Raw genomic sequence first — 23,035 nt, forward strand, 5'->3', positions numbered from 1 at the left:
AGTGTTTATTACCAACTATTCCTTGCTCCACACCTCATGAAAGGCAGGATCCAGGACATCCACTGGCCTACATCTTACTGATATCAAGGTCATTCTCTCTCATGTAGTTTCACTGTCGCGGCCTATCTCAAGTTCATGGGCCTTCGTGCTTCCTAGCTCATGTGGTCAGGAGAGCAGTTTGTCCTTGCATGTCCAGCTGCAATCATGAACAGAAGGCAGGATGTGGTCTTTAGACTTAGCACCCAAGCTTTCCCCTCAGGTTCGGGGAGGTGCATGGAGTTCAAGGTTAGATTTGGTGTAGATTCCAGTGGATTCTGCCTTGAGGCCTGGTCCATGTTAATTACTACATTTTTTGCGACAGAGGGCTTGCCCTGTGGGACATCTGTTTCTCCAAGCTGACACTTTTTTTTTTTTTTTTTTTTTTTTTTTTTTTTTTTTTTTTTTGGTTTTTCGAGACAGGGTTTCTCTGTGGTTTTGGAGCCTGTCCTGGAACTAGCTCTTGTAGACCAGGCTGGTCTCGAACTCACAGAGATCCGCCTGCCTCTGCCTCCCGAGTGCTGGGATTAAAGGCGTGCGCCACCACCGCCCGGCCCAAGCTGACACTTTTATCCTTGTTAGAGAGACAATTTTTGTACAGTGGTCCAGAAGCCCAGAGTGAGAGTCTGAACTTGTATCATTTAGTACAGCTCAAATTCTGTCTCCACAGCTGAAATGCTGCTGGATCATATCACTTCTGTTGTATTTGGAGTTTTTAAGCCGGGCTAGTGAGATAGAAGGAGGAACAATTTTGATGAGGAAGTGATGAAATAAATATGCTGGAGACAGTGTAGCAGCTGAGACTGAGCCCGTGGTTACTCTTGGAATGGAAGCTCTCTTCATGAGGGTGAGGACCAGTCCAAGGTGTGGATAGATGAAGGAAGTGCCCAAATCAAGCAAGGTGTGTCCATCTAGTGAACTACTGAACACATCACGTCCTGATGTACTGATAGTTTATATGATAGTTAGTAACTAGAAAAGGATTCTTTATACGATAGTAGTAATGGCTCTAAAGGAAAGCTGTACTAATTAGTTAAGTCTTACAATGTAAGTTAAATGTTTACATGATGGAGGAAGGTCATTGGCTAATAAAGGAACTGCCTTGGCCCATTTTATTGGTTAGGACATAGGTAGGTGGAGTAAACAGAACAGAATGCCAGGAGGAAGAGGAAGTGAGCTCAGATTCCACAGCTCTCCTCTCCAGAGCAGACGCCTCGCCCCAGCTCCGACCCAGGATGGACTTAGGCTAGAATCTTCCTGGTAAGACCGGTGCTCACAGATTATTAGAGATGGGTTGATCGGGATATCAGAATTAGCCAGTAAGGGCTAGAGCTAAAGGGCCAAGCAGTGATTAAAAGAATACAGTGTCCGTGTAATTATTTCAGGGCATAAGCTAGCCAAGCAGGCGGCTGGGGTGTTGGAGACACAGCCCCGCCGCTCCTATTACTACATTTACATGTACAAGACAGTGAACTTTAACAAAGTTAAGTTAGAAAAGCAAGATATTACCTCAGTTCAAAATGGCTTTAAGGAATTTGAAGCTATTAAGATGATGTTCTATATGAAAAAAAAAAGAGATTTGTTTTCAGAAAAGAGTTCAGAATAACTTCCCACTATGTGATACAAAGTAAATATCGATTCAAGTGAAATTAAAATAAACTAAAAGTGGGGGTTGGAGAGATGGCTCATCAGTTAAGAGCACTTACTGCTCCTGCAGAGAGGAGCTAGGTTCGTTTCTCAGCACTCATACAGGAGATTACAACCATCTATCTACAATTCCAGTCCTAGGGGATCTGACACTCTCCAGCACCTTCTGGATACTGCATGCATATGGTGCCTTTACATACATGCAGGAAAACATCGATACACATAAAAATAGATAAATCTTTAAAAAGAGACCAACTTTTATTTGACATAATAAACAAGTTTGGGCTTTATAGTTTTTATTTCAGCATCTCAGAGGTTTTTCTGATTCTACTTCAGAACATATATTTTAAAATTATAACAGCCAAGATACTCGTATGCCTTATACATTATAGCATTACAAAGAGTATTCATATGTACTACTATTGCTATTACCCTTCTACTCTTGAGTGTGGTTACTTGCTTTCTGTGCTGGACAATGTCTTTCTTGTCTTGTTATCTCTAAGGTCAGAAGACTAATTCATAACAGGGATTCCAAAAACAGTTAGTGGAGTACATGACGAGAGCAATCATAAGTATTTGAACCTTCTTTAATTCCAACCCTTGGGAAGCAGAGGCAGGTGGATTTCTGAATTTGAGGCCAGCCTGATCTACATGGCAAATTCCATGCTGGCCAGGAAAACACAGGGAGACCCCATCCAAAATTAAAGCGAGAGAGAGTGAGAGAGAGAGAGCCTTCTCCAGATTTTGATCTAGGCTCTGCAGCTGCAACTCAGAAGACCCCCCCCCCTGCACACACAAAAGGCCAGTAATCTGAGAGTGTTGATGCACTACACAAACACACGTAACAGTAACTGACAAACACTGACGAGTACTATGGGAGCCCACAACAGGAGGCAAATGTGCTTCTCTTGGAGGAATGGGGAGTTTCACAGAGGATGGGCCACTGAGGCAGACTTAACAGTTAGGTGAGCAGGAGAGGAGAAAGCAATCTCGTAGAAGGAAAGCGGCAGAGGGGTCCAGGCATTCCAGTGGGCTGGAACTGAGTGTGAAAACAAATGACCTCTCTTCTGAGTCTGTGATGGGCCGCAAAGCACTGAACATAATTAGCTATATAATAATGTAAATATACTTTGTTGCGTACGTGTCTAAGGTATGAATGCCATTTAGCAATTCGATGTGCATCTTGGGGGTGGGGTGAGTTTTTCTGGCTGCTTTTCAGGGTTCAAATAGAAACTGTTCACCTATCAGGTGACAAAAAACCAATTTCTATAAATGTGCCAGGATAATTCTTCTCCTCCTCAAGAACAGCCAGTCCTCAGTCTATTCATTACTGTCTTTTTATAGTATTTTTATTTAATAAAACCTATTAAGGCTACCATACAAATCTCTTTACTTATGCTTTTATCTTTTAACTGATCAATTTTTATATTGCTGACATCCCTTCTTCACCATTTGTTCATTTAAAAATTCATAGTATGTGAGCTATGTCTCCAGGGAAGTGTCTATAAAATTTGTTACAGCTGGCAAATGTGTATGAGTCAGTGATAGCACATGACTAAATGCTTCACAGAAAATAAAATTTGTTTCTGTAGTAAGCAGAACTGTTTAAATGTTATTTATTTTTATGTTTCAAAGAAAATATATTGTGAAGTGCTGCATTGATTTAAAAGGCAACAATGTCTGTGTACACGCTGTAGAAGGGAAATTTATGAAACCTTTGCACAACTCCTTTAATTGAATTTTCCAAATCTCTCACCACACACAAATAATCAATATCTTCTGCAGAGAAAACCAGTCAGAATTATTACAGTCTTTCTTTTCAATTTTGTTGTCATCAGCACATAAGAACACCTGGATATTTGTACTGTCTGCTTGCAAGTTATTTACACCTCCTAAACACATAATTGCTACTAAGTGAGTCCAAATGTATAATTTTAACATTTGCTACAGATTTTTTCAAAAGAAAAATTATTATGCTTTAAGAAAAGCATAAGAATTTAAAGCATGGAAGAAAATTATGTAAAAGACTTTGAAAAGTAATAAACCTGTTTGGTTTTCCTTAAATCTAAGACAAATCTTAAGTAAGCATTTCCAGCAGTTGGTAGTGTTCCCCGAACAGTGATGCCTGGCACAGAAGAAGAACATTAGCAGTATCTACAGCGGAGGTCTGACCTGGGAACAGCACGCACAACAGTGACTCCATACAAAGGGCTGGGCTGCAGTGCACTTTAATGTGTACGTGTGGCACAAAATTAACAGCTATCTCCAAGTCAATCCAGGAGAGCACATGGAATTTTTAAGAGAATGTTCAAACTCAGATGAGTGCTTTTTAAAACTGAAGTATCTGACAAAAAATATGTTTAATTTATAAGATGAAAAGCCAAAAGGGTAGTAGTCTTTGGGAAGTAAGATTATTTAGCCAATATGATGAATACTTTTTCAAGATTGAGTTGAGAGAAGCAAAACATGCTTTTGTTAAAAATACCTTAATGGTTTCTAGGAAGAAAGGCAATGCCACAAACTGCTTTATAGTGTCAGCACAGAAGGGCTTTCAACTTGTCATGTAGCCTAAAGAATTTTGGAATTCTCGAACCAAGATGAATTTTACAGTGGAAGTTAACTAAAGAAAACAGTCTGTGCTTCTTTCAAAAGACCAGAGCTAGAAGTTCTGAAATCGTTTCTGTTACAAATAGCTGAAACAATCAACTTTTTTGAACCCTGTAAAGTTCAGATGGTTATACTACATTTGAAATATGCACTCTGCCACCTACACAGTTATTCTCAAAACATAAAATATGTTTTGGACTGAAACTGTCTTGATTTCTTATCTTGGCAGCTGCTCCCCAATTTGCTTACATTCTTTTCAAAAACATTTTGTTTACTGGAATTCCTAGACACAGACCAACAATGGTGGCATTTTAATCTCCAGAAAAACTGAAAATGCCAAGTGCTACAGAATGCCATCTATTGACTAGGGGCTATCTGTGAGAGGTTGTTTTTAGTAGAGGTTGACTATGAAAAGCAAATACATTGCATGCCTTCCCGTGTGATGACAATGTGACATTCCGTCCGTCAGCCCACTGAATAGTCAGATGTCTTAAGCTTAAGCATAACAAATTTAAAATAATTATGAAAATTCACATCCATATCTAACAGAAAAGGAATCTTTCATTGTTTTCCTAATAGTCATAAAGCCAATATTATTAGGGAAAGTGAAGTTAGTCTTATATCCTAAGTAACCAAAAGAAGCCTTCCTTTGTTCAAGAACCTTGGGTTTAGCAGCGGAGTGCCTGTTATTCACATAGTCTAAGCAGGCATTCTGATTCATACGGTCTTAGGGAAAGTTTAGTGACCTCTCCAAGTTATTGGGGATGTTTTAGTTACATGAAGGTGGCACAGTATGTGTCACGTGCCTGTTTACTTAATCCTGTAGAGTCATTCTTCACCCTGCAATACCAGCTGCAGGTGGTACTGAGGGAAGGGACGGGCACCAAGGTGAAAGAGGAAAAGACCAATCTAAACGGGCAATGGCAGCGGAAATGTTGCCGTTCTCCTGCAATCCTAGGAAAACTTTAGAAGAATCTGAAGGGTAAGAGGAATGACCAGCATCATCCTCAATGGCCACCTCAGGGATGTGCTGATGGTGAAACTGGCTGGCCTAGTCCCACCTTTATGATTACAGAAATGAAACAAATTCAGTAGATATCATAAGGGCCGACTCAAAAAAACCTTCTGATGTCATGAAGAGTCACAAGATGTAAAATTTAAACAAATTTGGATAATAATAGAAAAAAAGTAAAGTAGAAAACATCATTAAGACTCAAAGCCCAGTCTCCAAGGGAACACATGAAGCAGACTAATCTCAGATGTCACAAAAATTAGCAAATGCTTCTTAAAATCAGTGTGATAAGAAGAGGGGAGACTTGTTAATTTAGCAGAGAAGAATCTGTGTGTTTGTGTTTATGTGTGTGCACAATCTTTAACAACAAAAAACCAAATAGCAAATATGTCTGGCAGGAAGCAGAGGGGAAGCACCCAGTGAAATGCAGGAACTCAACCTCAAATTACACAGGAAGCAAGTTTTCCTAAGTCAAAAAGTGAAGAACTTTTAGTGTCTAGAAGACAGAAAGAGCTAATGTAGCTTGTGCCACATAGGAATGGAGGATTATCAATACAAATACATGGTCCAGATAGTATATTAAACAACACATACTGGCATATAACATGCAAACAGGTTTTTAAATTAAGTTTGTATTTATTCTACAAGTAATTAATGCCTACTGGAAATTTCAAAACATGATTTAGTGATTCAATTTCTTCTATGAATGAAAGAAACCCAACCTTGTAAGAGCCTGGAAATGGACAAGTCAGTCTGCACAAATAACAGAGAAAAGCTACAAGGCTGGTCTTACACAAAAGCACAAAGAATTGAGGTGCAATGAGTAACTAAAATGAATGGCATATTATCCAAAAGCCCCCAAGGAGATTTTAGTGGAGTAGCAATACTTTCAGAAAACGTTCTTGAGAATTATTTGACGGCTAGTGAGATGGCTCAGTGGTGAAGATGCTTCCTGCCAAAGCCTGATAACCCGAGTTTGGTCCCCAGAGGCACATGCTAGAGGGAGAGAACTGATTCCTGTGATTTGCCTGCAGACCTACAAGTATACCATGGTATACCCTCTAACACATGAATTCAATGTAATAATTCTGCTAACTAACTACCCGAGAATTTTCCTTCATTTCTCCAAATTTGGTAAATGCCAGTTTTAATTATTAATGGTTCTAGGAAAGTATGGATTTTAAAATTATGTCATCAACACAAGATATAGAAGATTTCTTCTGACTGAGAAATAATACACATAGAAATGTCACATAATCTAAATCCTGTCAGGTTAGGAAAATTCAACAGTGACACTGAAGTCACGCTCTGAAGAGCTAACGTAAGAGAGAAGAGACCCCAATCTGCTTCCAGGTCACAGTACAAGTAGGGTGCAAAAGCCCACTTTGCGTCTCTCTGCAACAGCTTTGGAGATATCTTGCCCGTTACTTTTGGGTAACGTCGTTGGCCTCTGTATCTGACTGGAATCTGGTGTCACCACTGGAGGTCACTGTTCAAGTCCTAGCCCAGTCAGACATGGTAGACTGGTTGACCCATACCGGTTATAAAAATATCCCATAATTTTGCTTAATTGTGATTCCCAGATATAGACCTATAACATCATGTACACATACGTGGCATGAAAGTAGAAGTGAAAATATTTAGGGGAAATAAAGGGAAGAATGGAGGAGAAAGTATGGTAGGTGGTTAAGCTCAACACACAATATATACTTGTGCCAAGATGTCCTTTTAACCCAGGACCATAAATAGACACAATGAAAACCTAAAATAGAAAGTGTATACACAATATATTGTGAGTCAAACATATATATTTATATGCATATATAAGCATATATGGACCTGCCTTATTAGGGTTTCTATTGCTGCAACAAAACACCATGATCAAAAAGCAAGTTTGGGTTATACTTCCATACCACAGTCTATCACTAAAGGAAATCAGAACAGGAAGTCAAGCAAGTCTGGAACCTGGAGGCAGGAGCTGATGCAGAGGGAGGGAAACTGCTTACTGACTTGCTTCTCATGCTTGCTCAGCCTGCTTTCTTATAGAATCCAGGGCCACCAGCCCTGGAATGGCACCACCCCCACTGATCACTAATTGAGAAAATGCCTTACAGCTGGATCTCATGGAGGCATTTCCTCAACTGAGGCTCCTTCCTCTCTGATGACTCTAGCTTGTGTCAAGTTGACTCATAAGACCAGTTAGTACAGGATCATACACATTTTTTTTATAGTTTGGGTACATAACTGAAATCATATTGCATATGATCATTAAAATCTAAAGAAAGACTTTAAATGGCTGTAGGAAATTGTTTTCTATGAATATAATTTACTTAGCTTAATGCTAGCTACACTTGAAGATGTTGCATAAAATTTCCTTCATGAAAATTTCATGAGTGCTTGTATCTACAAAAGGTAATGTGTAGGAATGCTCACAGCATTCTTCAATAGTTTTCAGGGGAGGAAAAAAAAAGGAACAAAGTCGGGTTACTTGCAAGAAAATGGATGGAACTAAAGCTATCTTGTGAAGTGAAGTAAGCCTGACCAGAAAGAGAGTTATTATCACGTGCTCTCTCATCTGCAGAGTCCAAGGAACAAATAAGGAAGGTGGCAAGAAAGCAGAAGGGACGCTATTAGGAACACTCAATGCCCTCTTCTGCAGCCAGCATGGGAACACAGGCACACACCCCTGCACGTCCTCAGACAGGGAAGGATATGGTATGGGTGGGTAAGAGAGGGCAATACATGTGAAGAAGATAAAAATGCTTTATGTACACATGGGATTATCACAATAAAACCCCACATTTTGTACAATATATAAATGCTAAAAAAAAATAACCAACTCTCTTAGATAAAAGGGCAATCCTCCCCCCATCAAATGCTGACTTTCAAATTGGTCTCAAAATGTTTAGAACTTACTTGTATATGGTGTGTCTCACCCATGGAAACTGAAAACCAGCTAAATTAGTTTCCAGTGTTAAATGCTCATAAGTATAAGTTCTTAGTAGATCAAATGCCAAAGGATCACTAATGACCTGTAAGTTTCCAGAATTCGAATTACTTTTAATGCTTTAAAAATATTCTACCACTAAAAATTTAAAGATTATTAACATTCTAAAAAGAAATTACAATAAAAAGACAAAACTGTATTTTAAAAGGTATTTCAAGATTCAGTCATCAGTAAAGTAAATTTCACCAGGTGTGGTCTTCTTGTTAATGTATTACAAACATTTTTAAATAAAATAAATGGATTTAAAAAATATGAGCCCTCTTTTGGTCTTCGTGTGTGCGTGCACACACACTTAGGTTTTAGTTTGTGAACTGACTGATATGAAAGCATTTCTCTTTTTAAAAAGATTTACTTTATTTTATCTTATGTGTATGAGTGTTTTGCCTACATGTATTCTGAGCACCATATGTGTTTCTGGTGCCTATAGAGGTCAGAGGAGGGCACTGGATCCCTAGGACCTGGAGTTACGGATGGCTGCGCAGCACCACATGGGTTGTTGGGAACCAAAACCACATCCTCTGCAGGAGTGATAAGAGCTTTCAACTGAGGAACCACACTCCAGCCCCATGAAAACATTTCCTTACGTAATAAACTAAAGTACAATCTTACCTTTGGGGGGACTTTTTGAATTCTTATCAAACAGCTTTTGTTCTGTTGCTTTTGTCACTATATTAAAAAACAAAACCACCTTCAGATTAAGAAGTAACATAAGGGGCTGTAGATGGCTTGGTGGTTAGCTTGCTGAGCCAGTATAAGAACTAGAATTTGTATCTCTGCACCCGTCTAACAAGCTGGGAATCTTGTGCATGACTATAGTCCTAGATCTGAATAGGGCGGGGACAGAAAGATGCCCGAGACTTGCTGGTTTCCAGACAAATGAGAAAACAAAAGTCCCAGACTGAAGGAGAAACCCTGACCCACAGGAACAGGCAGTGTGACAGGACACTCTGTGCTTACACACAGGTCTGCAGAGCACGGGCACACACACGTGAACATAAGCTCTTTAACACAAACACAAAGACACACAATCTTTTTTTTTAAAGAATTGATATAAAATATTTGGGTGTGGTTGGCACACACCTGTAATCCCAGCATTCAAGAAGCTGAAAAAAAAAAGAGGATTGCTGTGACTTCAAGGACAGCCTAGGCTATGTGATGAATTCCAGGACAATCTGGGCTAAGAACAAACAAATATGAATGAATAATTCCTCATTATTTGGAAGATCATGCAAAATGACACATACTATAGCTATCAAGCACAACTCTGCCCTCTTTCTTACTTTGAAAGTGAGCGCACTAGAAAGGAAGTCTGCTTGCAGTTTCCAGTGAGCAATCTTTTCTTCTGCATCCAAGAGGAAGCCATAAAACAGCAAATCCTCTAAAAGACACATGACTCCTTTTCTAATGAAGGGAACAGTACTTCTACGTGGGCAGCTCTGAATATGTGTGATCTATCAGACTGTAACGTGAGAAACATTAGGAGGGTTATCTCTAAAATTACTATCGTTAGAAATACTGGGGCTGGAGAGACGGCTCAGTGGTTAAGAGCACAGAGGTCCTGAGTTCAATTCCCAGCACTCACGTGGTGGCTCACAACCATCTGTAATGGAATCCGATGCCCTCTCGGGTATGCAGACAGACATGCAGACAAAACACTCATATACATAAAATATATAAATTAAAAAAGATCTTTAAAAATACATTAATCTTTCTTACTTAGTGTTCTAGTTTTCTCTACTTCATTTTTTAAGGAACATGGGACCAGGGAAACACCAATGAGATCTTCAAGTCTTCTGTTATTCTTCAAAGCCTTAAAGAAAACTATTTTTAATGTATTGAGTAAGTTCTCTATAACCAAGAGGTTATTTATAAACAAAATATAATACACTGCAGTCTTCATTTAAAAAAATCTTAAATTAGGAAATTTGATCTTTCCTGGTAAGTCAAGTGTAACAAGCCCTATAGATGCTGTAAGGTTTGAGACAGGATTTCTCTATGTAGTCTTAGCTGACCTGAAACTCAATATATAGACCAGGCTGGCCTTGAACTCTAGAGATCTGCGAGCCTCTGCCTCCTGAGTGCTGGCATTAAGTGAATATATCACTATGCTCAATTAAGAGCAGGCTTTTAAAAAATTATTATTATTAAGAGACGTAATTTAAACATGCCAGGTGTGGTGGCGATTGCCTTTAATTCTAGCACTTGCGAGGCAGAAGTAGGTGAATCTCTGAGTCCAGCCTGGTCTACATAGTTGAGTTCTAGGACAGCCAGAGCTACATAGTGAGACCCTATCTCAAACAAACGAAAATTCCAAAAACCTTAAACATATACACAAAATTACTTTTAAATGTGAAAATGCCAGCTATTACTAAAATATTACAGTTAATCATTATGTACTATAACCAGGGAGATTCCCATGAGAAATAAATTATATACTCTGCACACTTGTGGCTAGACATACAAGGCTTCTTTTTTATCCTTTTCAAAATGGACAGCAGAGGTCTGAAAATTACATGTGAGAAAAGTGCAAACCTGTATACTACTTAAATTCTTCATTATCTCCATGGTGTTTTCTGCTGATCTCTCAATTTTAGATAGCAGCACTATGAATCTAGGAAGGAACAGACAAGCATAGTTACTAAGAATAAGCATGGAAATGTGTCAGGTCCCAGGGTTGTAATTCTATTCCTAGAGACACACGCTGTTCTCTAGCCCTTTCTTCACGTGTCAAAGAGCTAACATATGGAAATGTTCTCCCCTTGTTTTGATATTCCTTTATAAGCACAACACACATTATTAATCACCCTCTCAGCTTCCATTCCCACCCATCAGTGTGAGGGGAGATATAGCAGCCTCTTTCCTTTCCATACATCCTTTTTGAGTTAATATTCCATTGTTCACTTACCATGGTTGAGACTTCAGGGCAGTGCTATCTAGGAACTTAAAATAATAGCTTGCAGAGTTCAGTGTGAAAAAGATACAAAAGCAATCTCTTAAATTTGAACTAACAGGGAAAAGCTACTTCCTTGTGATCATGTTACTCATCAGTAGGTTGGAATTTTTCCTCCTTAGGATTTAAACTTAATTTTTGTAAGTTTGAATCACCAGTTTCAACCTGTTCGTTGTGACCCCTTTGGGAGTCACATATCAGACATCCTTCATATCAGATATTTACATTACAATTCATAACTAGCAAAATTACAGTTATGAAGTAGCAATGAAATAAATTTATGGTTGGGGTCAGCACAGCATGAAGAAGTGTCTGAAAGCAACATTAGGAAGGTTGAGAACCACGGGTTTTAAATGATGCTTTCTTTACTTAACATAACAAGCTTTTGGGGGAGGGGAGGGTTTTTTCTTCTTTTTTCTCTCTCTCTTTCTTTCTTTCTTTCTTTCTTTCTTTCTTTCTTTCTTTCTTTCTTTCTTTTTTGAGAAAGAATGCCAAACTGTAACTCTGGTTGGCTTGGAAACAGCTATGTAGCCCAGCTGTTCTCATATATGTAGCAATTCTCTTGCTTCTGCTTCTAGAGTGCTGGAATTATGGGCATGGACCACTAAAACTGCTTAACTTCTGAGGGATGCACACACCAAAAATGGATAATTTTAAGGGCTGAACAATATTCTATCAAATAAACAAGCCAAAGATGACTTAATCATTATTGCGGTTTCAGGCTGTATTCTAATCTTAAGATCTCATCATCTAAGAATACATATCCAGAACGTAACAGAAATGTAAGTCACACATATACTTTTCAAGTAGCTGCATTAAAAGGAATAGAAAGAAATAGTTAAAATTTAATAACATTATTTAGCTCAAGATATTCAAAGAATTATTATTTAAACATAAAATAATATAAAAATTCCTGAGATATCTTTGTAGTTTTCAAGTCTGATGTATATTTATACTGAAACATCTCATTCAGACTAGCCACACTTCAAATGAATTTTAGCTACATGACTGAATCATCCTTAGGTCAAAGAAGAAAAAATTAAAGACTTCCTAGAATTCAATAAAAATGAATGCACAACATACCCAAACTTATGGGACATCATGAAAGCAGTTCTAAGAGTAAAGTTCATAGCACTAAGTGCCTACATAAAAAAAGAGAAATCTCACACTAACGACTTAATGGCACACTTGAAAGCTCTAAAACAAAAAGAAGCAGACTTACCCAGGAGGAGTAAATGACAGGAAATAATCAAATTGAGGGTCAAAATCAATAAAATAGAAACAAGGAAAGCAATACAAAGAGTCAATGAAACAAAGAGCTGGTTCTTAAAGAAAATCAACAAGATAGACAAATCCTTATCCAAACTAACCAAAAGGCAGAGAGAGAACATCTAAATTAACAAAATCAGAAATGAAAAGGGGGACATATCAACAGACACTGAGGAAATCTAAAGAATCATTAGGTCATCCTTTGAAAACCTGTACTCCACAAAATTGGAAAATCTAAAAAGAATGGATAGTTTTCTGGATAGATAGACATACCAAAATTAAATCAAGACCAGATAAACTATTTATTTATTTATTTATTTATTTATTTATTTATTTATTTATTTTTGAGACAAGGCTTTTCTGTAGTTTTCTTTTTAAATATTTGTTTATTTATTTATTATGTATACAATATTCTGTCTGTGTGTATGCCTTCAGGTCAGAAGAGGACATCAGATCTCATTACAGATGGTTGTGGGCCACCATGTGGTTGCTGGGAATTGAACTCAGGACCTTTGGGAGAGCAGGCAGTGCTCTTAACCTCTGAGCCATTTCTCCAGCCCCTTCTCTGTAGTTTTGGAGCCTGTCCTAGAACTAGCTCTTATAGACCAGGTTGGCCTCGAACTTATGAGTGCTGGTATTAAAGGCATGTGCCACCACCACCCAGTTCCAGATAAACAATTTAAATAGACCTATAACTGCTAAGGAAATAGAAGTCATCAAAGGCTTCCCCCCCCCCCAAAAAAAAAGCCCAGGTCCAGATGGTTTCAACACAGAATTCTATCAGAATGTCAAAAAAGAGCTAATACCTATACTCCTCAAATTGTTCCACACACTAGAAACAGAAGGAACATTGCCAAACTCTTTTTATGAGGCTACAGTAACCCTGATTTAAAAAAAAAAACCTCGAAGATTCAAGCATGAAAGAAAATTACAGACCAGTCTCACTCATGAACATATATGCAAAAATACTCAATAAAATAATGGCAAGCAGAGTCCAAGAACATATCAAAAAAATCATCCACCATGATCAAGTCAGCTTCATCCCAGAGATGCAGGGATGGTTCAACATATGAAAATCTATCACAAGAAACTCATGTGAATCTTGAATTTCATTCCTCATATTGATTCTAGGAATATAGTATGAAGCTTAACTGCAGTCTCAACCATCTACAAAACCTCCTATCCACGTACAAGGAATTTCTTTTGGGCAGCACTCTTGTCCAGAAAATGGGGAGTTGTTCTTGCAGTTTATTATTTTTTATAGTCAAGAGAAGATTTCTGTGCTCTTTTAAGTGCTATTGTGAATTCTGTATTTGTGTGGTAATTTGTACAATAAGGAAATAAATCTATAAATGAAAAACCCCAAAAAAAGTCATTGTAATCCACCATATAAACAAACTGAAAGAAAAAAACATATGATCATCTCATTAGTTGCTGAAAAAGCCTCTGATAAAATATAACACCCCTTCATGGTAAAGGTCTTGGAGAGATCAGGGATACAAGCAATGTATCTAAATATGATAAAAGCAATATACAGCAAGCCAACAGCCAACATCAAATTATATGGAGAGAAACTCAAAGTGATTCCACTAAAATCAGGAATAAGACAAGGCTGTCCACTCTCTCCATATCTATTCAATATACTACTGTAAGTTCTAGCTAGAGCAATAAGACAACAAAAGGAGAACAAGGGGATACAAACTGGAAAGGAAGATGTCAAACTTTTGCTATTTGCAGATGATATGATTATATACATAAGTGACCCCAAAAATTCTACCAGGGAACTTCTTCAGCAGATAACCACATTCAGTAATGTGGCAGGATACAAGATCAACTAAAAAAAATCAGTAGCCCTACTATATCCAAATGATAAAAGGGCTGAGAAAGAAGTCAGAGAAACATCATCCTTTATAATAGCCACAAATGACATAAAATTTCTTGGGTAGTGTAACATTAAACAAAGAAGTGAAAGACCTGTTCGACAAGAACTTTAAGTCTTAACTAAGAATTGTGCTTCCATGCTCCCCTATCCAACCTTCCTTTATCCCAATCCTCCTTTTTTCCCCAAGTTCCCCCCATCCTCCCCTTCTCCCTTTTCTCTCCCCATCTTACCTTACCCCAATCCCACCCCACCCCCAAGATCCCAATTTTCTCCCCGGCAATTTTGTCTACTTCCCATAGCCAAGAGGGTAACTATATGTTTTTCCTTTGGTTCACCTTCTTACTTAGCTTCTTTAGGATCACCAATTGTAGATTCCGTGACCCTTATTTATGGCTAGAAACCAATTATGAGTGAGTACATCCCATATTCATCTTTTTGGGTCTGGGTTACCTCACTCAGAATAGTGTTTTCTATTTCCATCCATTTGCATGCAAAATTCGAGAAGTCATTGTTTTTTACCGCAGCGTAGTACTCTAATGTGTATGTATTCCATACTTTCTTCATCCATTCTTCCATTGAGGGGCATCTAGGTTGTTTCCAGGTTCTGGCTATTACAAATAATACTGCTATGAACATGGTTGAACAAATGCTCTTGTCATATGATAGGGCATCTCTTGGGTATATTCCCAGGAGTGGTATTGCTGGGCCCAGGGGTAGGTTGATCCCGAATTTCCTGAGAAACCGAAACACTGATTTCCAAAGTGGTTGCACAAGATTGCATTCCCATCAGCAATGGATGAGGGTACCCCTTCCTCCACAGCCTCTCCATCAAAGGCTATCATTGGTGTTTTTGATTTTAGCCATTCTGACAGGTGTAAGATGATATCTCAAAGTTGTTTTGATTTGCATTTCCCTGATCGCTAAGGAGGTTGAGCATGACCTTAAGTGTCTTTTGGCCATTTGAACTTCCTCTGCTGAGAATTCTCTGTTCAGTTCAGTGTAAGGGAGCCACCTTAGGGTTGGCAAGAGACTTGAACCTAGAGTGGCTCCCAGGAGCCCAAGCCGAGGTCCCCAGTTAGTTCCTTGGGCAGCTGAGGATAGGGAACCTGAAATGACCCTAGCCTATAGCAATACTGACGAATATCTTGCATATCATCATAAAACCTTCATCTGGTGAAGGATAGAGATAGAGACAGAGACCCATACTGGAGCACTGGATTGAGCTCCCAAGGTCCCAATGAGGAGCAGAAGGAGGGAGAACATGAGCAAAGAAGTCGGGACCACGAGGGGTGCACCCACCCACTGAGACAGTGGAGCTGATCTACTGGGAGCTCACCAAGGCCAGCTGGACTGTGACTGAAAAAGCATGGGTTAAAACTGGACTCTCTGAACATGGCGAACAATGAGGGCTGAGGAGAAGCCAAGGACAATGGCACGGGGTTTTGATCCTACTCAATGTGCTGGCTTTGTGGGAGCCTAGCCAGTTTGGATGTTCACCTTCCTAGATATGGACAGAGGGGGGAGGACCTAGGACTTACCACAGGGCAGAGAACCCTGACTCCTCTTTGGACTGGAGAGGGAGGGGAAGAGGAGTGGGAGGAGGAGGAGAAGGGTGGGAGGAGGGGAAGAAGGGTGGGAGGAGGGGAGGGAAATGGGAGGCTGGGAGGAGGTGGAAACTTGTTTTTTTTCTTTCTTTTCTCAATGAAAAAATAAATAAAGAAATTAAAAAAAAAGAACTTTAAGTCTTTGAAGAAAGAAATTGAAGAAGATACCAGAAAATGGGAAGATCTCCCATGATCTTGGATAGTGAGGATCAACATAATAAAATGGTAATCTTACCAAAAGCAATCTACAGATTCAATGCATTCTCCATCAAAACCCCAACACAATTCTTCACAGACCTCGAAAGAACAATACTCAACTTCATACGGAAAAACAAACAAACAAAAAAACCCAGGATAGCCAAAACAATACTATACAATAAAGGAACTTCCAGATGCATCACTATCCCCGACTTCAAGCTCTACTACAGAGCTATAGTAATGAAAACAGCTTGCTATTGGCATAAAAACAGACAGGTGGACCAATGGAATTGAATCAAAGACCCTGATATTTATCCACACACCTATGAACACCTTATTTTCGACAAAGAAGCTAAAATTATACAATGGAAAAAAATAAAGCATCTTTAACAAATGGTGCTGACATAACTGGATGTCGACATGTAAAACAATGCAAATATATCCTTATCTATACGCATGTACAAAACTCAAGTCCAAACGGATCAAACACCTTAACACAAATCCAGCCACACTAAACCTCATAGAAGAAAAAGTTGGAAGTAGCTTTGAGCACATGGGCACAGGAGACCACTTCCTAAATATAACACCAGTAACATAGACACTGAGAGCAACAATTAATAAATGGGACCTCCTGAAACTGAGAAGCTTCTGTAAGGCAAAGGACACAGTCAATAAGACAAAACAGCAGCCTACTGAATGGGAAAAGATCTTCACCACGCCACATTGGACAGAGGACTGACTGATCTCCAAAATATATAAAGAACTCAAAAATCTAGATATTAAAATATCAAAAATCCAATTAAAAATAGGGTACAGATCTAAACAGAATTATCAACAGAAGAATCTCAAATGGCCGAAAGATACTTTAAAAATTGCTCAACATCCTTAGCCATCAGGGAAAGGCAAATCAAAACAACTCTGAGATACCATCTTACACCAGTCAAGATGGTTAAGATAAAAAACACCAATGATAGCTTATGCTGGAGAGGATGTGGAGTAAGGGGAACACTCCTCCATTGCTGGTGAGAATGCAAACTTGTACAGCCACTTTGGAAATCAGTATGGCGGTTTCTCAGAAAATTGGGAATCAATCTACCTCAAGACCCAGCAATACCACTCTTGGGCACATACCCAAAGGATGCTCAATTATACCCACAAGGACATGTGCTCAACTATGTGCATAGCAGCATATTTAAAATAGTCAGAACCTGGAAACAACCTAGATGCCCCTCAACTGAAGAATGGATAAAGAAAACATGGTACATTTACACAATGAAGTACTAATCAACAGTAATAAAACAATGACATCCTGAAATTTGCATGTGAATGTATGAACTAGAAAAAACTATCCTGAGTGAGGTAACAGACCTAGAAAGACAAACACAGTAAATACACATAAGTGGATATTAGACATAAAGTAAAGGATAACCAGCCTGTAGTCCAGAACCCCAGAGAATCTAGATAACAATGACAGACATACATGGATCCCCCTGGGAAAGGGAAATAGACAAGATCTCCTGAGAAAACTGGGAGTTTGGGAATGGCAATAGAATGGAGGATGGGAGGGGAAGAAGGTGGGAAATGGGGAGAGAGGAGGAGAACATGAAGGAATGGGAGAGTTGATATGGGGAAAGGATAGAGAAGGGAAGCAAGAAAAGAGATATCTTGATTGTGGGAACCATTATGGGGCTAGCGTGAAACCTGGCACCAGAGAAATTCTCAGGAATCCACAGAATGACCCCAGCTAAGAACCTTAGCAATAGTGGAGAGGGTGCCTGAACTGGCCTTCCCCTATAGTCAGATTGATGACTACCTTAATAGAGCCTTCATCCAGCAACTGATGGAAGCAGTTGATCTAGAGCTAAGCTTTGGGCCAAGCTTTCAGAGACCAGTCAAAGAGAAGGAGGAGCAATAATATGAGCAAAGGGGTCAAGATGATGATGGGGATACCCACAGAGACAGCTGAGCTGAGCTAGTGGGAACTCACTGACTCCAGACTGATAGCAGAGGAACCTGCAGAGAACCAAACTAGGCCCTCTGAATGTGGGTGACAGTTGTGTGGCTTGGGCAGTCTGTAGAGCCACTGGCAGTGGAACCAGGATTTATCCCTAGTGCTTGAACTGGTTTTTGGAACCCATTCTTTTTGGAGGGATAACTTGCTCAGCCTAAATATAGGGGGAAGGGCTTTGGTTATGCCTCAAAGTGATTTGTCAGACTTTGTTGACTCCCCATGGGAAGCCTCACCCTCTCTGAGCAATGGATGGGGGATGGGGTGGGAGGAAGTGGGGGGAGTGAGAGGATGGGAGGGAGTAGGAACTAGGATAGGTATGTAAAATAGGAAAAGATTGTTTAAATAAATAAATTTTAAAAAATGAAAGAAAAAAAGAAAGGAGGTCACTGGTTACTTTGCCACCACTTCTCTGATCAATCAGGTGCTTATTCCATTTCTGACTCCTGAGTGTTTATTAATAAAGAATAATTAGATAAACGCTTCAGAGTTCCCTATAAATGATTTAGAAAACATGTTCAATATACCTCATTTCTAAATTGAGGGCATATTAACTTATAACATAAGACTATGAGCTCTAAGTGGGTTGAAACTTCACTTTACATCCTATGGTATAGCATGCAGAAATCACTTCATAGATGAGGTGAGCATATGAGCCACTTTGCAAATTCAACTCCCTTGATAATTCAATCATTCCAGGTTGGCATACATAAATAGTATTTCTAGGATACACAGAATTTCTGCAAAAAATACTTTCACTCAGAGGTACTGGTGGCAGGCCAATGTGAACTGGGCTGGGTGTTGGCGTCCACCCTGGGCTGAGGAGAGCCCTCCTCACCCTCTCCCTCCATGCCTGTGCCAATCTGCTCCCTCTCTACCCAGGTGTCTGTTAAATGGAGATTTTCTTATTAGTTTTTACCTCAAACTGGTCTATATACACAAGCCTAGACCTAGGCTTAATCACTATTAAAATGAATGCGTTATACACTCCTGCTACATAACCACTGTAAGACACAAGTACTTTCCTTAACAGCAGAGAGTTAAGAAGAGAAGCATATAAAATAAATAAATGTTTAGATAGAATAATTCAGCCCAGTTATAAACTACTAATTTACAAAAAATTAAAGGATTCATTTAAAAACAGTCAAGTTTTTCCCGAGTACGATTCAGTGACTGTAACTTTAAAGCCAAGCTTACTCATCGCTGTCTTTTGCTGTGGATTCCTCTCTCGCAGGTGAGCTGAGGTTATTCTGCTTTGTCTTTCCTACATGAGTGTAACAAAGAAAAGAACACAATGTTAAAGAGGTGATTGGCCAAATTTTAATCGATTGAATTGACAAATTTTAGCTACCTGTAATTCCAGCACCTGAAAGACTGAATCAGAAGGCCTGAGACTGGCCTGGTAAGCATTACCTGACTCAGCTTAGAAAACAATCACACAACAAAGTTGAATTTAGACTGCTGAATATTAAACAGGAAGGGAAAAACAGAAGGGTAGTAAGGAAAAGAAAGTATTTTGTTTCAGTTTTTAATTTCCTTTCTTTAAAAAAAAATCTTGACCAAAAGTTAATTTCTTGAATTTTGTACTATACTGAGTATATTCAGTAAAGTATACTCCAAAATCAAATAATAAAATTGCTCCCTTAACTTGTAATTCATGTCCCTATTTTATCCCCAGAAGCCAGTGGCAGCCTAAATTATTTTACTAGAATTTTTATCAGGTGTCCAATGCTTTTCTAAATATTTGTATTATTGCATAATAATTAACCATATATTAGCCACTATGTGGGTCAATAAAAATCTTGGTTTTCTTAGCTCTTTAAGTACTTTTCAATTACTAAGTAGGACTTTAAATATCTCTCCAAATAACATTTTTTAGTTAATCATTCTCTTTCCTTCATTCCATTCTCCTTAAAAAGTAAACACAATACACGCCTGGCTCAGTGGTAAATACCTTTAACCCCAGCACTCAGGAAGCAGAGGCAGGTGGCTGAGTTCAAGGCCAGCCTTGTCTTGAGAGTGTGTTCCAGGCAACCAGGGCTACACAAACAAAACCCTCCCAGAAAAACAAAACAAAACACAAACAAACAAAAAGAGGGAACACAACACACAGCACATATTGGAGGACAATGGAATCATATCAGCATTTTTCTTTCTAGATTATATACACATGTTTTAACACTTGTGCTCTTGACTTTTTTTTTAAATACAACTTTACAAAACACCTATTATAAGTGTGTTATCACTGACTCTACACTGAGTTCAGAACTGTTTTTAAAGGTTCTGGCAGGAATCCAGGGAGCCTTTTCCTTACCTAAGGAAAACAGCTTTCAGTGGATAAGACTTGAAAGCACAATTATTGGTGATGATGACGATGGTTAACACATGGCACTTATTAGGGCCAGCTACTGTTTTAAAGAAGCTACACAAAATAATTCAGCTAAGCTGGGCATGGTGGTGCATGCCTGTAATCCCAGTACTTCTGAGGTGTGGGGAAGAAGACCAAAGAGTCAAAGTCAGCACGGGCTCAGCATGACCAAGATGACAAAGGTGCTAAAACATGGAAGAAAAATGGTACTTGATGGATGAATGGCTTTTGTTCAGAAGATGGTTCAGTGTCATACAACTCTGACGATGTGAGTTCGGTCTCAGAAGTGTGTGGGGGTGCACATGTGTAACCTCCATACCTACAGGAGACAGGAGGCAGAGAGAGGAGATTGCTCTGAAACTCACAGGTCAGCTAGCTCAGAGAACACACCAGCAGCAGAAACAAGTGAAACAAGACGGAAGGCGAGAATTGACACTCAAAATTGCCCTCTGACCTCCACATTCGATCTGTGAGACTTGAACACAACATGCAAAATCCAAGTATAAGGATTTGGGGTTTATTATCAAGTATAATGAGGAGCAAGTAGAAATAAATTGTTTTCTAAATGTTATTTAAATTTCCTGTTCAAGTTTGAACAATATTTTAAAAGGGGGAAATAGAAAAGGAGGTCATGATCTCATCTGAATTTTAAATTACTTTGTTTTATTTTATAACTTGGAACTTATGATATCTGATAATGATTAGGCTTTTTTATTTCTAAAACATTCAGAAGACATATTGAGATGTATTGACATCATTGAGAGTATGATTACAAATGATGTGAATTAATTCAGGACCTTAACAAAGTTTTATATGTGATATGTGTGTATATGTGTATATATATATATATATATACACACACACATATACTCAAACATACATATCTATCAGAGTAAATTAAACACATATGTCCACTTTAATTAATAACCAAAGTGAACCAGTAATCACCACATAAGTCAAAAAGTAGAATATTGCCAGCACCTCAGAAACCCTTGCAGTTTGACTTTTTTATAAAAGAGCATACTTAGTACCTATAATGTGACAATTACCCATATAAATGTCAAGTGAAATCATGTGACCAATCTTTTTATGGGCAAAAGGAATGTTCCCTTAAGTCCTTACTTAATTTCAATATGGAAATTGAGTATGCATCAATTTAACATCTACTGAGATATTCATACAGAGATATGCAATCTCTAAGCTATTATTTTTTAATTAAGAAGCTATATCAGGTATATAAAACTATAGAACTTGAGAGAAATGTATAGATTTTCATAAGTTTTGTGGAAACAAACATAATATTAATAGCTTTAGGATAAAACACTTGGTTAAACTAAAATTAAAGACACTCAATAGCTTAATATCTTAGGTAAAATGATGACAATTTCTTTATACATTCTAGTATATGCTTAACATCCAATAAATGTTAAACAATAAAATATAAATTAGGCTAGCCACAGCATAAATACATTTTATTAAATTTGAGCTTATTTAAAATTTTATATTACAGAAAATGACATCACCGATTCATGACCTTTTACAATATAAAAAAATTAAGCATATGAAATTGAGACTTGTGCCTTTAAATATAGATCTTAGCAGCAAACTACTAGAGAATAACAAATATAAATGTCAGAATTAAATGAAGAATATTTTAAAATAATTTTACATAAAAATTAGGTTATTCTGTATGAAAAAAATTATGGCTGAAATACAATAAGTGTAAACTATGTAAACATATACTAAATGTGGGTAAAGCTAAATGGACAATATGGATAAGAATAACATTTAGAAGTACCCCTCTTAAACCGCAGCGTGGCAACACCTGAGTTATATGCCCTTTAATTTATGCACATGATGGATAGCTTGTTAAGGGCATATCTGTAACCATTATAATTGATAGTAGCTGAAGGCAGTCAGGCCATAACTTCTGTTTAATGGATGGAATAGTAAGGGAACAGCAGCAGCATTTTAAAATAAGTGCCTACAAAGTTTACATTTATGTCCAAAGTAACATTTCACTCTAGCCTTTTCTATGTTAAATTCCTTGAGAAGAGAGAAAAACCAGCTGCAACAAGAGCTATATATCACTAAATCAAAATCTTGATTTAACCAATAACTAGAAGAATCTTACCATAAGTGGAAAAGAATGTTCAACTAACCATTTGATGGTCTGTTTCCGCACTCTTGTTCTTTGGGGGTTGTAGAAGAAGAAAATGGGCTCATTTGATAAGTTCCAGTTGTTGGAGAATAAGTTGTAATACTTTTCTTCCTTCTGCATTTTGAAGGACTAAATGACTAGAAATAAATAATAATTTTGAAGAGAAGTACTAACATTTAGTTACAGATCTTTGAAAATACCTTAAGTAACTCAGGAAAATGCAAATTAATACAACTTTCCTTGCTCTTTCTTTCAGGTGTTGAATGTATTTATCACCTTCAAAGTG

General features: G+C 38.1%; 1 protein-coding gene across 2 annotated transcripts in view; it reads right to left on the reverse strand.

Annotated features, from left to right (window-relative positions):
* Nucleotides 1–23,035, reverse strand: part of Itgb3bp (integrin subunit beta 3 binding protein) — a 46,867-nt gene that overhangs the window by 1,102 nt on the left and 22,730 nt on the right. Inside the window, exons 3-8 of one of the 2 annotated variants that reach the window (XM_075945168.1) lie at nt 22,751–22,886; nt 19,418–19,484; nt 10,842–10,920; nt 10,026–10,119; nt 8,919–8,975; nt 1,546–1,593 (exon numbers count right to left, since the gene is read on the reverse strand). In XM_075945168.1, coding sequence (XP_075801283.1) covers nt 1,547–1,593; nt 8,919–8,975; nt 10,026–10,119; nt 10,842–10,920; nt 19,418–19,484; nt 22,751–22,886 — 480 coding nt within the window. In that variant the 3' untranslated portion in view covers nt 1,546. The remainder of the gene's footprint in view (nt 1–1,545; nt 1,594–8,918; nt 8,976–10,025; nt 10,120–10,841; nt 10,921–19,417; nt 19,485–22,750; nt 22,887–23,035) is intronic. The other variant, XM_075945169.1, reaches the window with a different exon arrangement.

This window comes from Microtus pennsylvanicus, chromosome 13, assembly GCF_037038515.1.
Source record: "Microtus pennsylvanicus isolate mMicPen1 chromosome 13, mMicPen1.hap1, whole genome shotgun sequence".
Taxonomy (NCBI): domain Eukaryota; kingdom Metazoa; phylum Chordata; class Mammalia; order Rodentia; family Cricetidae; genus Microtus; species Microtus pennsylvanicus.